Source organism: Oncorhynchus mykiss, chromosome 30 (genome assembly GCF_013265735.2).
Source record: "Oncorhynchus mykiss isolate Arlee chromosome 30, USDA_OmykA_1.1, whole genome shotgun sequence".
Taxonomy (NCBI): domain Eukaryota; kingdom Metazoa; phylum Chordata; class Actinopteri; order Salmoniformes; family Salmonidae; genus Oncorhynchus; species Oncorhynchus mykiss.
In genome coordinates, this window is record NC_050570.1 from 28,297,498 (window position 1) to 28,314,185 (window position 16,688).

At 43.9% G+C, this 16,688-nt stretch overlaps 2 protein-coding genes across 5 annotated transcripts in view; one reads left to right on the forward strand and one right to left on the reverse strand.

Annotated features, from left to right (window-relative positions):
- The window catches only part of fip1l1a (FIP1 like 1a (S. cerevisiae)), a 46,709-nt gene extending 36,668 nt beyond the window's left edge, over positions 1-10,041 (forward strand). For 2 of the 3 annotated variants that reach the window (XM_021599402.2, XM_021599403.2), the window contains exons 15-16: positions 9,401-9,547; positions 9,641-10,027. In XM_021599402.2, the coding sequence (XP_021455077.1) occupies positions 9,401-9,547; positions 9,641-9,785 (292 nt within the window). In that variant the 3' untranslated portion in view covers positions 9,786-10,027. Of the gene's footprint in view, positions 1-9,400; positions 9,548-9,640 lie in introns of all 3 variants that reach the window. The other variant, XM_036968592.1, reaches the window with a different exon arrangement.
- A 78-nt stretch (positions 10,042-10,119) lies between these two features.
- Positions 10,120-16,688, reverse strand: part of lnx1 (ligand of numb-protein X 1) — a 74,724-nt gene continuing 68,155 nt past the window's right edge. For both annotated transcript variants that reach the window (XM_036968590.1, XM_036968591.1), the window contains 2 exons: positions 11,302-11,460; positions 10,120-11,068 (listed from right to left, as the gene is read on the reverse strand). In XM_036968590.1, the coding sequence (XP_036824485.1) occupies positions 10,933-11,068; positions 11,302-11,460 (295 nt within the window). In that variant the 3' untranslated portion in view covers positions 10,120-10,932. The remainder of the gene's footprint in view (positions 11,069-11,301; positions 11,461-16,688) is intronic.

The window sequence follows — 16,688 nt, forward strand, 5'->3', positions numbered from 1 at the left end:
TTTTACACTCACTAGCACATTTTCTCTGTCTCTTCTGCCCGGTGCAGACAACCCTGGGCGGCTGGTTTGCCATTTGGTGAACACTTGTCCTCTGAATGTGATCTCATCCCTGTAGCTCATTATGGAGGGGCTGGGTTTGTCCTCTCTCCAGCTGGCATGACAACACACACACACACAGGGATTGTATTAGTGTTCTGAGTGTTTATAATGGTAATCAATATGTATAAGTTACACACACTTTCTCTTTCTGACACATCTACACAGGTGGCTTGTATCTGTTCAGTGTTAATGGAGACTGTATTTGGAAACACATTCTTGTTCCCCAGGCTTACAGTGACACCGCTCATTCTCACTCATGCATTTGTTCCTGTATTAAACCTGCACTAGGAAGCACTCACTTATTCATTCACAGTTACAGTGACTCTGTGAAGTGGGTATAAGTGTGTTAGTGCTAACAACTGTGGAAGACTGTAAACAGGCCTTCAGGTCTGCACTCCCACTGGTAATAGAATAACTGCCAGTGCCCAAATATTTAATGAGTCCTTTAACCTTAGCTCGCTCTCTCTCTGGTAGAACGCCCTTCTTGCCTTGCCTCTCGGATCGTTCATAGCCCCCCTGGGTTGGGGACAGAAGCACCAGCTCATCAGCAAACGGTAGACATTTAACTTCAGATTCTAGTAGGGTGAGGCAGGGTGCTGCAGACTGTTCTAGTGCCCTCGCCAATTCTTTCTTGCTCTCTATCTCTCTCTCTGGCAAGTCGTTTTTTTAATATGTCAGCTAGAGTTGGCAAACTTTTCCCCTTGTTCAACGCACCTCTGGTTTGGCGTTAATCACCCTCACTACTAGCTATAGATTGGAACGTAAGGTAATGTGATTTAACCCAAAAATGTTGGACCATTATACTGGTAGTTACAGGTGTGGCAATAGAAAATGTTGGTAGAAATGTTTCAACTATCCTGGTATTGGGGATACTATCTTCGTCCTCGCTTCTCGTAAAATGTCTGTATTCAGTTGCAGTGGGTCCATTTGAATATAGAAAATGCTCCGTTATTAAAATACACAGCTCAAAAAAATAAAGGGAACACTAAAATAACACATCCTAGATCTGAATGAATGAAAAATTCTTATTAAATAATACTTTCTTTACATAGTTGAATGTGCTGACAACAAAATCACACAAAAATGATCAATGGAAATCAAATGTATCAACCCATGGAGGTCTGGATTTGGAGTCACACTCAAAATTAAAGTGGAAAACCACACTACAGGCTGATCCAACTTTGATGTAATGTCCTTAAAACAAGTCAAAATGAGGCTCAGTAGTGTGTGTGGCCTCCACGTGCCTGTATGACCTCCCTACAATGCCTAGGCATGCTCCTGATGAGGTGGTGGATGGTCTCCTGAGGGATCTCCTCCCAGACCTGGACTAAAGCATCCGCCAACTCCTGGACAGTCTGTGGTGCAACGTGGCGTTGGTGGATGGAGCGAGACATGATGTCCCAGATGTGCTCAATTGGATTCAGATCTGGGGAACGGGCGGGCCAGTCCATAGCATCAATGCCTTCCTCTTGCACGAACTGCTGACACACTCCAGCCACATGAGGTCTAGCTAGCATTGTCTTGCATTAGGAAGAACCCAGGGCCAACCGCACCAGCATATGGTCTCACAAGGGGTCTGAGGATCTCATCTCGGTACCTAATGGCAGTCAGGCTACCTCTGGCGAGCACATGGAGGGCTGTGCGGCCCCCCAAAGAAATGCCACCCCACACCATGACTGACCCACCGCCAAACGGGTCATGCTGGAGGATGTTGCAGGCAGCAGAACGTTCTCCATGGCATCTCCAGACTATGTCACGTCTGTCACATGTGCTCAGTGTGAACCTGCTTTCATCTGTGAAGAGCACAGGGCGCCAGTGGCGAATTTGCCAATCTTGGTGTTCTCTGGCAAATGCCAAACCTCCTGCACGGTGTTGGGCTGTAAGCACAACCCCCACCTGTGGACATCGGGCCCTCATACCACCCCCATGGAGTCTGTTTCTGACCGTTTGAGCAGACACATGCACATTTGTGGCCTGCTGGAGGTCATTTTGCAGGGCTCTGGCAGTGCTCCTCCTTGCACAAAGGCAGAGGTAGTGGTCCTGCTGCTGGGTTGTTGACCTTCTACGGCCTCCTCCACGTCTCCTGATGCACTGGCCTGTCTCCTGGTAGCGCCTCCATGCTCTGGACACTACGCTGACAGACACAGCAAACCTTTTTGCCACAGCTCGCATTGATGTGCCATCCTGGATGAGCAGCACTACCTGAGCCACTTGTGTGGGTTGTAGACTCCGTCTCATGCTACCACTAGAGTGAAAGCACCACCAGCATTCAAAAGTGACCAAAACATCAGCCAGGAAGCATAGGAACTGAAAAGTGGTCTGTGGTCACCACCTGCAGAACCACTCCTTTATTGGGGGTGTCTTGCTAATTGCCTAGAATTTCCACCTGTTGTCTATTCCATTTGCACAACAGCATGTGAAATTTATTGTCAATCAGTGTTGCTTCCTAAGTGGACAGTTTGATTTCACAGAAGTGTGATTGACTTGGAGTTACATTGTGTTGTTTAAGTGTTCCCTTTATTTTTTTGAGCAGTGTAAATCCCTATTTTGGTCCATGAGGTAATCCAACTGGTCCACCCCAAAGTGCCACATGTTATAATGACAGACGACTGTCTCGATCAATGAGAGAAGACTTGAGATTAACAAGATGTAGGTGTACATATTGTTGGATTACTTCATGGAACAAAACATGTATTTATTTTAATAACGGAGCATTTTGTAAATTCAACCGGTCTTCCTGCAAATGGACATGAACATTTTGAGACTCCCGTCCATGAATCGAGGACAAAGATTGTATCCCCAATACTTACTACTTTAGTAAGATGGATACTATCCACTGCAGTGCTGTCTTACATTGGTATTTGGACACGGCCAGTATCTCATTGAAAAGTGTTTCTTGTTCTCTTTGCCTTCGTCAGAGCTTTAAACAAAATACACGTTACATGTTTGGGATGCTCTGGATCAACGTGTACCACAGTGTGTTCCGGAACTTCGCACAGCCATTGAAGAGAAGTGGGACAACGTTCCACAGGCCACAATCAACAGCCTGATCAACTCTATGCGAAGGAGATGTCGCACTGCATGAGACAAAGGCTGGTCTCACCAGATACTGAAGGATTTTCTGATCCACACCCCTACCTTTTTTTAAAACTGTCTGTGACCAACAGATGCGTGTCTGTATTCCCAGTCATGTGAAATCCATAGATTAGGGCCTAATGAATTCATTTCAATCTTTGTTGCATGTTGCGTTATATGTTTTTGTTCAGTGTATTTATCAAGAGTTTTCATCTATTTTCTGTAGCAGTCTATTTGCCACCACAAATCGATACTGGCACTAAGACCACACTCAAAGAGCAGTATAGGGCCATAAGCAAACAAGAACATGCACATCCAGAGGCAGCATTTCTTGTGGCCGGTGATTTTAATGCAGGGAAACTGAAATCCGTTTGACAATTCTTACCAGCATGTTACCTCTGCAACTAGTGGCCACAACATTTTTTTTAATCACTTTTACGCCACACACAGAAACGCATACAAGGTGTTTCCCTCCCTTTGGCAAATCAGACCATTACTCTATCCTCTTAATTCCTGCTTTTAAGCTAAAACTAAAACCCAGGAAGTACCAGTGACACGCTCAATACTGAGGTGGTCCGATGAAGCGGATGCTTATACAAAAGTATGTGGACACCCTTCTAATTACTGGATTCGGCTATTTAAGCCACTCGCGTTGCTGACAGGTGTAAAAATATCGAGCACACAGCCATGCAATCTCCATAGTGTTCCAACTTTCCAACAAGGCTCAGTTCATCTATTTGCCCAGCTAGAGCTGCCCCGGTCAACGGTTTGATTTTGTGGAGTGGAACATCTAGAATCAACAACGGCTCAGCCGCGAAGTGGTAGGCCACACAAGCTCACAAAACGGGACCGCCGAGTGCTGAAGGGCATCTATCCACTGCAACCCCGTCTTCACACGTTCCTACTACGTAGTCCTATGGACTGAAAGTTCCTTGCTGTAGTCTATTTTGAAATCCAATACACGTGTATTCTCTTCTCTGTAGTCATTATTATAGAAACAACCACTTGTGCTCTGTGAGATTTCAGCCCTTTAGCACAGGGATTTTCAAACTGGGTTCTGAAGGGGGCGTAACATGCTGACCAAACCGCATGCGTGAGCGTTGCAAGATATATGTACAGTCAGGTGCTAAAATAGAGCTTGGTTCTATTTGTGGCGCTTAATACGCTGTAAGTCCCGCCTCTCCCATCTCCTCATTGGTTTTTAGGAGCATAGACCCACGTGGGTGATTGAAAGATGAACTGAGGTCCACACTCCAGTCCAGTTGGTGGTGTAATTCACCTTAAAGTTGGTTGCCAACCGCCCTATAAAGTCCAAAGAAGAAGAAGCCTGAAGGAGGAGAGATTACTAGAAACAAATTCGGTTGACCCTTTTATCTGTGGATTAATTGTCAGAGTAGAGGACCTTGTGCATTTCAGGTAAAATAACCCAATGTTTATATCCCAGGACAAATTAGCTAGCTAAATTGCTTTAAATGTTTAATGCTTTTCAACTTGTCCTAAAATTAATATAGTTGTTTCAGAATTTGTTTTGATATTTCAACCTGAACGTCCTGATATTTCAACATGCACACGCGGGCGCATGCGCTCGAGCAGTCTGGTCTGGGGATCAGCAGAAATTGTGAGATTATGTTTGTTTTTTTACCCCCCACAAATCTCCACAAAAAATAAATATTGGTTTTATTATAATATGCAAATAGCTTTTGCACTTGCCTCTTCCACTCTGTAAACCAGTGGTAGTCATTGCGTGGCTCACGAGTCGCATGTAGCTTTCAGGAACTTCATTGCAGTTTCGTTTTTTATTTTTAGGGGTCCTCGGCCAGGGGCTAAATCATATTTTGGGGTCCTTGATAGGGCTGGGCGATATGGACAAAATATCATATCACAATATTTTTGATGGTATTTTATGTTTTTAAATAACATACGCTCTAAATATGTTTGAGTAGTTTGTTTTCCTAGGGTGGCAACACAAAATTTATAAGTGATTTCAAGGGGGCTTTCTCAATTTATACTGTTCTATTCAACTCCAAACGAAACACATTTTGAGCATTTTCATCAATTTATGCATTTCCTGCACTTTTATTATAATTTCCACACTGTGCTACGCAGCATGATATGGGCAAAATAATATAGGCCTAGTTAATTGGTGAACTGTTGGAATCTTGGTAATATAATGATTATTGTAATTCTATAGTGGGTAGCACATTGAATAAATTGTTGTCTGACATGACAATGAATGAATAAACCAGGGAGGAATTATTAACAGGGTAGGAAGCAAAGTGTTGGTCAGTGTTTCCAGGTGACCCTTATTTAATGTTACATGTTTTCTTACTACATGCAGCTAGCTTACATATTCATCCTTTGCCTATTCCTCTCTGATAAGCATGTTTGTGCAACTGTATCTTATCTAGGCCTAGTTCCAGAATGGGTGACAAGGAATAAGTTGGTCCTAAATATTTATAACACTTAAAGCATTGTAATCATTCACTAAACCCTAAACCCCAATTGTCTCAGAACAGGGCAGTACGGCTGGCCCTTGGATGTACACGGAGAGCTAATATTAATAATATGCATGTCAATCTCTCCTGGCAGAAAGTGGAGGAGAGATTGACTTCATTACTACTTTTATTTATGAGAGGTATTGACATGTTGAATGCACCTAGCTGTCTGTTTGAACTACCTGCACACAGCTCGGACACCCATGCATACCCTAATACATGCCACAGTCCAGAACAGACTATGGGACGCGCACAGTACTACATAGAGCCATGACTACATGGAACTCTATTCCACATCAAGTAACTGTTGCAAGCAGTAAAATTAGATTTTAAACAATTATAATAATACGTTTAAAATGCACCTTATGGAACAGCTGGGACTGTGAAGCAACAAACATAGTCACAGACACATTCATACATACACATGGATTTTGTACTGTAGAAATGTGGTAGTGGTGGAGTAGGGAATGTATTGTAATGTTTTTAAAATTGTATAAACTACCTTAATTTTGCTGGACCCCAGGAAGACCAAGGCAGCAGCTAATGGGGATCCATAATAAATACAAATACCAACACTGGTACCAGGCAGTATTAACTTCTCATTCAAGGGTTTTTCTTTATATTTACTATTTTCTACATTGTAGAACAATAGTGAAGATATCAAAACTATGAAATAACGGATATGGAATCATTTAGTAACCAAAAAAGTGTTAAACAGAAGTAGACACCATTTTCCTTGAAGACAGCTTTGCACACTTGGCATTCTCTCAACCAGCTTCACCTGGAATGCTTTTCCAACAGTCTTGAAGGAGTTCCCACTCTGAGCACTTGTTGACTGCTGTTCCTTCACTCTGCGGTCCAGCTCATCCCAAACCATCTCAAATGGATTGAGATCGGTGATTGTGGAAGCCAGGTCATCTGATGCAGCACTCCATCACTCTCCTTCTTGGTCAAATAGCCCTTACACAGTCTGGAGGTGGGTTGGGTCATTGTCCTGTTGAAAAACAAATGATGTCCCACCAGCGCAAACCAGATGGGATGGTGTATCGCTGCAGAATGATGTGGTAGCCATACTGGTTAAGTGTGCCTTGAATTCTAAATAAATCTCTGACAGTGGCACCTTCAAACAACCACCTCCATGCTTCACGGTGGGAACCACACATGATGGAGATCATCCGTTCACCTACTCTGTGTCTCACTAAGACACGGCAGTTGGAACCAAAAATCTAAAATTTGGACTCATCAGATCAAAGGACATATTTCCACCAGTCTAATGCCCATTGCTCATGTTTCTTGGCCCAAGCAAGTTTCTTATTCTTATTGGTGTCCTTTAGTAGTGGTTTCTTTGCAACAATTCAACCATGAAGGCCTGATTTCACACAGTCTCCTCTGAACAGTTGAGATGTGTCTGTTACTTGAACTCGATGAAACATTTATTTGGGCTGCAATTTCTGAGGCTGGTAACTCTAATGAACTTATCCTCTGCAGCAGAGGTAACTGGGTTATTATTTCCTGTTGCTGTCTTCATGAGAGCCAGTTTCATCATAGCGTTTGATGGTTTTTGCGACTGCACTTAAAGAAACTTTGAAAGTCCTCAAAATTTTCCGGATTGACTGACCTGTCTTAAAGTAATGGCTATCGTTTATCTTTGCTTATTTGAGATGTTCTTGCCATAATATGGACTTTGTCTTTTACCAAATAGGGGTATCTTCTGTATACCACCCCTACCTTGTCACAACACAACTGATTGGCTCAGGGGTGTGTACTTAGTCCCCTCCTATACTCCCTGTTCACTCATGACTGCGTGGCCAAACACGACTCCAACAACATTGTTAAGTTTGCTGACAACACAACAGTGGTAGGCCTGATCACTGACAATGATGAGACATCCTATAGGGATGAGGTCAGAGAGCTGGCAGTGTGGTGCCAGGACAACAACCTCTACCTCAACATGAGCAAGACAAAGGAGCTGATCGTGGACTACAGGAAAATGCGGGCCGAACAGGCCCCCATTAACATCGACGGGCTGTAGTGGAGTGGGTCGAGAGTTTCAAGTTCCTTGGTGTCCACTTCACCAACGAACTATCATGGTCCAAACACACCAAGACCGTCGTGAAGAGGTTATGACAAAACCTTTTCCCCCTCAGGAGACAGCTGCACATTCGAGACCATCCTGACCGGTTGCATCACCGCCTGGTATGGCAACTGCTCGGCATCTGACCGTAAGGCACTACAGAGGGTAGTGCGTACTGTCCAGTACATCACTGGGGTCAAGCTTCCTGCCATCCAAGACCTAATATAATAGGCGGTGTCAGAGACTCCAGGCACCCAGGTCAGACTGTGTTCCTCTGCTACCGCACGGCAAGCAGTACCGGAGCTCCAAGTCTCGGACCAAAAGGCTCCTTAACTTCTACCCCCAAGCCATAAGACTGCTGAAAAATTCATCAAATGTCCACCGAACTATTTTCATTGACCCGCCCCCCATTTGTTTTGTACACTGCTGCTACTTGCTGTTTATTATCTATGCATAGTCACTTCACCCCTACCTACATGCACATATTACCTCAAGTAACCTGTCCCCCCGCACTCTGACTTGGTACCGGTACCCCCTGTATATAGATTCGTTATTGTGTTTTCATTCTTTTTTACTTTAGTTTATTTGGTAAATATTTTCTCCAACTGTGCAGTTCAAGAAGAGCTAAGGGCTTGTAAGTAAGCATTTCACGGTAAGGTCTACACTTGTTGTATTCGGCGCCTGTGACAAAGTTTGATTTGATTAGAAAAGCATTAAGAAGGAAATAAATTCCTCTAAATTAACTATTAGCAATGCAAACCTGTTAATTGAAATGCATTCCAGGTGACTACCTCATGAAGCTGGTTGAGAGAATGCTAAAAGTGTGCAAAGCTGTCAAGGCAAAGAGTGGCTACTTTTGAAGAATCTCAAATATAACATTTTGATTTGTTTAACACCTTTTTTGGTTACTACATGATTCCATATGTGTTTCATAGTTTAGATGCTTTCACGATTATTCTACAATGTAGAACATATAAAAATAAAGACAAATCCTGGAATGAGCAGGTGTCCTAACTTTTAACTGGTACTGTATAATAAAATGCGGTATATCGCCCAGCCCTAGTCCTTGACCTATTTTTTTTAACCCCTGCTTTAGAAGACTGGAGGTGAATGCCTGTTTCAGCTGCTGTCACTGTCGTACCTGCAGCTCTGCAGCATAAAAAACACCCCACCTGTGTGTGTGTGGGTGTGTGTGTGAGACAAAGACACTGTTGAGGTCGTGAGAGGGGAGGGAAGGTGTGAGTTAGTGAATGATGGTGTGAAAGAGCATGGCCCTGTGGGACCAGGAGTCCTCCAGTAAATAATGGAGCTGTTTTTGAGTCCAGAGGATAGGGGGGATGCTGCTGTTGCTTTCATCTAAAGGTCACAGGAGGACAAGGGTGGGCTTTGTGTTCCTCAAAGGCTGTACCACACCATGCTGTTAAACTAAAGCCAAACAGAGCTTTGGGTAAAGGTGCTGATATCGCCTGGACCCAGCCTTTCTATAGAAATGACCCTGCAACACATGAGGAGAGAGCAGAGAAAATGGGCCAATAGAATCATGTTACCTGGCTTATCACTGTTTTTTTGCCACTGTGGTGTCCATTGTCCAATAAGAAGGCTCAATGTTTCAGCTAGGAAGCAGTGTTTGTGGTTATTGACCAGTGAGTTATTGCAGTGAGGAGGATCGGCACCGGCACAGGGACTATGGGGAGAGAGGATATGACCGCCACCACCACGAGAGATCCAGCAGAGAGAAAGAAGAGAGACACCGAGAGAAGAGACACAGAGACAAAGAGGAGGGGAGACACAAGTCCTCAAGCAGGTACAGCACACATCCACACTCTTAACACACAGTAGACACCGGCATGTTCAGGTAGACAGTGTAAGTAACCAGTGATTGTCTGTGTGTTAACAGTAGCAGCAGGAGGAGACATGAGAGTGAGGAGGGGGACAGTCATCGAAGACACAAACACAAGAAGGTCAAGAGGAGCAGAGAGGACAAGGAGCCCAGCCAGGAACTCTCTGCTGACCAGGAGAACCAATCAGAGCCCACAGAGTGATTCTCTGTCCCTCTCACTAGTCAATAGGGGGACCCGCTGTGACCCTCAGGCATTCTGTTTAACATATCAGACACTGGACTGCTCCTCTAATATATTTCAGTTCACTTTGAAGGTGAAAAACCCAAAGCATTGTTTTATGTATACGTTGTATACAACTTGTATATTTTGACTCATCTGAGAGACGTGTTTTGTTTTATTGAATTTAAGAGATATGTTTGGATAAAGGAGCTGACTGGACCTCAGTTGATTGTTCAAATTTGAGTGAGCTGTGTTAAATATCTTATCCCAGGTAATTTCACGTGAACCCCAACCCTTGCCGAAGCTCTGACAAGTGTCCTTTTCAAATGACTTTATTGATTATTTTACCAAAGGTACCATCAGATATACTACGTAGGCTGACGCGTGAGACAGAACTGTGTTCGATGGTCCTAGACCAGACTCATCCACGGAAACACACACAGAAACCAAGTCAGTTTGTTTTTTTTCTTCTCAAAAGTAGGAAAATCAGTAAGGCCTCCACAATTTTACCTTAATATTACTTTTAACAGATTATGAACACATTTTTACTTTATTTTTTACTCTACTTTTTTTGCCTGTGGTTTGATAATTTAGCAACAGCTTCTGAAAACATCTCAACACAGACGACTACTTGGCAATGTGTCCTCAGTCTCAACAGATGAACATTAAAGCCACTGTCAGTACAAACATAACGAAGAATATATTCAAAGGCCATCAAACAAACGTGAAAAGAAAGAGAAACGGTACTTGAATCAGTATTTTTTTTTCACATCCAACAATTACAGTAAAGAAATGCGAGTCCAATTAAATGCATACTCTAACATAGAACTAATATTTCCCCATCCACCCACCCACCAGGGGTGGGGCCACCGATCCACATCCTCGCAGCTCAGTGTCTCGGGGGGGTTTGGTCAAACTCCTGTCATATGGTTGATTGGCCCCTTCTGAACTCCCCAAAGTCTCAGCTGTCCATCGGGAGTCAGGGTTCTAAGGTCCGCCTTCCATAGCTACATCACTAGTGTAAGCCCATCCCATAAGGTACGGGTCAGCATTATAAGCCAGTCTAAAGCTCCACCCACATTCTTGGTCAGTGTTGGCCCCTCCCCATGGCTCTGCGACTGCAGCAGGGCTACAGCAGGCTGCCTGGCCAGGATACGATGGTCAGGGTGATTCTGCCCCGCAGCTCCTTCAGTAGACGCACCAGGGCTGTGTGGGTCATCCCCCACGTACTCTTTCCGTTCACCTCCAGCAGAATGTCCCCACACCTACACACACACACAGCGAGAGAGAGGAAGAGGGGTTAATGCAGAGATGGACTCAGTCTAGTACAGCAGACCCATAGAGCAACACTTGCAGTGTGTAAATACAAGACTACTGTAATGATTAGACCAATACTGCATATAATTTATCACAGAAAAATAGAAGAATCAGCAGACATGCATTAGCCAGTTATATAGGTTCTTTGGCCAGTGTGTGTTCTCGGTTTAGTATTCCGTACCGTATCCTGCCATCGTTGTAGGCTGGCGTGCCCTCCACGATGGAGCGGATGAAGAAGGACTGATTGCAGTTGACCTCCTCCTGCCCCCCCACGATGCTGAAGCCTAGGCTGCCAGAGGCGCTCCGGCGCAGCACAATATCTTTGCAGCAGTACAGGTGCCTGCAAAGGACAAAAACGGAGCTTAGGAAATATCTAGACTGCCGCCAGCATCCAAATGTGTGCCCAGCCATTACTATGTGCACATACTGTATGCAGCAGTGAGATTGCAGAGTCCAGTGGAAGTCTGTCAGAAAAAACAACTGCTTGGCTGTCGTCCAATGAGAATGGGGAAATGATTTTTCCCCACAAGTAAGGCAGAGCTGTGAAAATACAGCGCTGAGAAGGGAGCGATTTTAGTATCAGTCTCTCATACTGCCCAGGGGTGAGTGAAAATTGCATTTAAATCCTGTTAGAACCGTTGCCCATCTGGACTGAATTCCCAGGGTGATTCACTAGTTAGTTTTCACTTTTCTTATACATTTTGCTGGTTGGGGAGAAATTGAGTTTTAGCTACTCCTGTATTTTATATATATATTTTTTTACAGTAAGAGCACCTTTATACCAGCAGTGGCAGATCTGATGAGAAACGGGAATACCCCTCACTCTGCCAGTCTGACCTCTGTCCAAAAGAGAGTGATTGGAGGGGTTTATTAATACCCTAAGCTGCTTAAAAGAGCATGAGGAGAAAGAAAGGGAGGGAGGGGGAGACGGGATGAGAGTGTCAGTGACCAATGTCTGAGACTGGGATGTGAGGATGAGCAAGAGACAGTGAAGGCCATGGAGATAAGGCCTTATGATGTATACAGAAGTGTCTATTCATCATTCTGTCATCAACCTCCATCTCCCCTTCTCTCCCATATCGGCCTTGTAATGTAGCCTGTACATCCTGAGATCTCTGTACCCTCTCTTAGTTGTTGGCCTGTGCTTTTCATTGAGGCCCTCGCTCAAATAACAAGCCATGTTGATCAGCTCATCAAGTACAGTGCCTTCAGAAAGTATTCATACCCCTTGACTTAATCCACATTTTATTGTTACAGCCCGAATTCAAAATGAGTAAAATATTTTCTCACCCATCTACACATAATACCCCATAATCAAAGCGAAAACATGTTTTTAGATATTTTTGGTGCAAATTGAATACATAAATATGTAATTTATTTAAGTACTCACACCCCTGGGTCAATACAATGTAGAAGCACCACTGGCAGTGATTACAGCTTTGAGTCGTCCTGTATCAACTTTGCACATCTGGATTTAGGGATTTTCCCCAATTCTTCCTTGCAGATTATCTCGAGCTCTTAAATTTGATGGGGATTGGCGGTGAACAGCAATCTTCAAGTCTTTCCACAAATTTTCAATGGGATTCAAGTCTGGGCTTTGGCTAGGCAACTCGAGGACTTTCACATTCTTGTTCAGAAGCCATTCCAGTGTTGCTTTGGCTGTATGCCTGGGGTCATTGTCCTGTTGGAATGTAAATCTTCACCCCAGTCTAAGGTTGTTTGCACTCTGAAGCAGGTTATCATCAAGAATTCGCCTGTATTTGGCTCCATTTATTGTTCCCTCTATCCTTACCAGTCTCCCAGGCCCTGCTGCTGAAAAGCATCCCCATAACATGATGCTGCCACCACCATGCTTCACAGTAGGGATGGTGTTAGACGGGTGATGAGCTGTGCCTGGTTTTCTCCAGACATAGAGCTTTGCATTCAGGCCAAAGCATTACATTTTTGTCTCATCAGACCACAGCATCTTTTGCCTTTCACGTCCCTTTTTGCAAACTTGAGGCGTGCAGCAATGCCTTTTTCTCAGGAGTGGCTTTTGTCTGGCCACTCTCCCATAAAGCCCAGATTGGTGAAGTGCTGTAGAGACTGTTGATCTTCTATCAGGTTCTCCCATCGTGGCCAAGGAACTCTGTAGTTCTGTCAGTGGTCACTGGGTTTTTGGTCACCTCCCTGACCTAGGTCCTTCTTGTCCGGTTGCTCAGTTTGGCCGGGTGACCAGCTCTAGACAGTGTGTAGTTCCTTGTTTTTCAAATACGCAATGACAGAGACCACTGTGCTCGTGGTAACTTTCAACACTATATCAATTGTTTTATACCCTTCCCCAAATCGATGCCTCGTCACAATTCTATCTCAGAGATACAGTGGGGCAAAAAAGTATTTAGTCAGCCACCAATTTTGCAAGTTTTCCCACTTAAAAAGATGAGAGACCTGTAATTTTCATCATAGGTACACCAACTATGACAGACAAAATGAGGGAAAAAAAATCTAAATTTTTAATGAATTTATTTGCAAAGTATGGTGGAAAATAACTATTTGGTCAATAACAAAAGTTTATATACCCTTTGTTGGCAATGACAGAGGTCAAACGTTTTCTGTAAGTCTTCACAAGGTTTTCACACACTGTTGCTGGTATTTTGGCCCATTCCTCCATGCAGATCTCCTCTAGAGCAGTGATGTTTTGGGGCTGTTGCTGGGCAACACGGACTTTCAACTCCCTCCAAAGATTTTCTATGGGGTTGAGATCTGGAACTGGCTAGGCCACTCCAGGACCTTGAAATGCTTCTTACGAAGCCACTCCTTTGTTGCCCGGGCGGTGTGTTTGGGATCATTGTCATGCTGAAAGACGCAGCCACATTTCATCTTCAATGCACTTGATGATGGAAGGAGGTTTTCACTCAAAATCTCACGATACATGGGCCCATTCATTCTTTCCTTTACACGGATCAGTCGTCCTGGTCCCTTTGCAGAAAAACAGCCCCAAAGCATGATGTTTCCACCCCCATGCTTCACAGTAGGTATGGTGTTCTTTGGATGCAACTCAGCATTCTTTGTCCTCCAAACACGACGAGTTGAGTTTTTACCAAAAAGTTATATTTTGGTTTCATCTGACCATATGACATTCTCCCAATCTTCTTCTGGATCATCCAAATGCTCTCTAGCAAACTTCAGACGGGCCTGGACATGTACTGGCTTAAGCAGGGGGACACGTCTGGCACTGCAGGATTTGAATCCCTGGCGGCGTAGTGTGTTACTGATGGTAGGCTTTGTTACTTTGGTCCCAGCTCTCTGCAGGTCATTCACTAGGTCCCCCCGTGTGGTTCTGAGACGTTTGCTCCCGTTCTTGTGATCATTTTGACCCCACGGGGTGAGATCTTGCGTGGAGCCCCAGATCGAGGGAGATTATCAGTGGTCTTGTATGTCTTCCATTTCCTAATAATTGCTCCCACAGTTGATTTCTTCAAACCAAGCTGCTTACCTATTGCAGATTCAGTCTTCCCAGCCTGGTGCAGGTCTACAATTTTGTTTCTGGTGTCCTTTGACAGCTCTTTGGTCTTGGCCATAGTGGAGTTTAGACTGTGACTGTTTGAGGTTGTGGACAGGTGTCTTTTATACTGATAACAAGTTCAAACAGGTGCCATTATAATACAGGTAACGAGTGGAGGACAGAGGAGCCTCTTAAAGAAGAAGTTACAGGTCTGTTACAGGTCTGTGAGAGCCAGAAATCTTGCTTGTTTGTAGGTGACCAAACTTACACCATAATTTGAAAAAAAAATAATAAAAAATCCTACAATGTGATTTTCTGGATTTTTTCTGTCTGTTCTGTTTTTTTCTGTCTGTCATAGTTGAAGTGTACCTATGATGAAAATTACAGGCCTCATCTTTTTAAGTGGGAGAACTTGCACAATTGGTGGCTGACTAAATACTTTTTTGCCCCACTGTATACAGACCGTTCCTTGGACTTCATAGTATAGTTTCTGCTCTGACGTGCACTTCACCTTTGGGATTTGGTTAGTTACTTTTTAGGTACATAGACCGCCATCTTCTGTACTGGAGTGTGAGGCCAGTGACAGCCTACCTACATACAATTATCTTCATTAGCCCTGTTCCTCTAAGAAAGTAAAAAATATAGCCCTAGACACCACTTCTCTCCTCCCACTACACCATCAAAACCCTAACCCCGCCCAGCCTCTCTAACCCTTTCACACACTCTCCCTATCTACGTCATACAAATATAAATATAAACACATGCTCCACCGTTTCCTCCACTAAACACTCATCACACAGACCTGTTTCAAGGTAACCCTATCATCCACAATGTGGCATTCAAAACTGTGTGCTTAAACCGTAGTCTTACTCCACACAACTTCCTCTCTCCTACATCCCAGTGTGACCTGAATATCTACCCCCTCTCTCCTCACAGCACTCTTAGCCACCACATCAGCGTTCTCATTACTCTCCACACCCACATGGGCTTGAACCCAGCAAAAGCTTACCACCACTCCCATCCTCTCCAATCCCATTAACAGCACCATCATCTCCACAAACAAGTCTCCCCTATCCGGTCTGCCCGCCGTAACACTACTACTCAACACTGCAGCCGAATCAGAGCAGATCAACACTGAGTGGTTTCACCTCCTCCACCCGTCTCAAACCTATAATCATGGCCATCAACTCAGCCGTATACACTGACATAATCATTTAACCACTTACATAATCTAACATTTAAATCTGGGATATACACCAGTGGAGGCTCCTCAGAGTAGGAAGGGGAGGGACCATCCTCCTCAGTGAATTTTATCCTAGATAAAACTATACTAAATATAATCACATCACCAACTAACTGATCAGAACACTGTTTTGCCAAGAAGGTCTACAGTAGCCTCAACAGCACTCTGTAGGGTAGACAGAGCTATGGATGCAAGCACTGACCATCCATGATATCAACATTATTGTTTTAACCATGTTATGAGGCTGTACAGTGTTTGTTTACATTTAGTGTTTACAAACATTGGTGAAAACAAGCTCATATTTTGGGTTCTCATGGAGTGTGACAGTTCAACTAAGCTCATGAGGCATTTATTTATAAATTATACTCAAGAATCAATGGATATATATATATATATATATATATATATATATATATATATATACACACACACACATATATACTTAGCAAAAAAGAAACATCCTCACTGTCAAGTGCCTTTATTTTCAACAAACTTAACATGCTTAAATATTTGTATGAACATAAGATTCAACAACTGAGAGACAAACTGATCAAGTCCCACAGAAATGTGACTAACAGAAATGGAATAATGTGTCCCTGAACAAGGGGGGGGGTCAAAATCAAAAGTAACAGTCAGTATCTGGTGTGGCCACCAGCTGCAATAAGTACTGCAGTGCATCTCCTCCTCATGGACTGCACCAGATTTGCCAGTTCTTGCTGTGAGATGTTACCCCACTCTTCCACCAAGGCACCTGCAAGTTCCCGGACAATTCTGGGGGGAATGGCCTTAGCCCTCACCCTCTGATCCAACAGGTCCCAGACGTGCTCAATGGGATAAATAA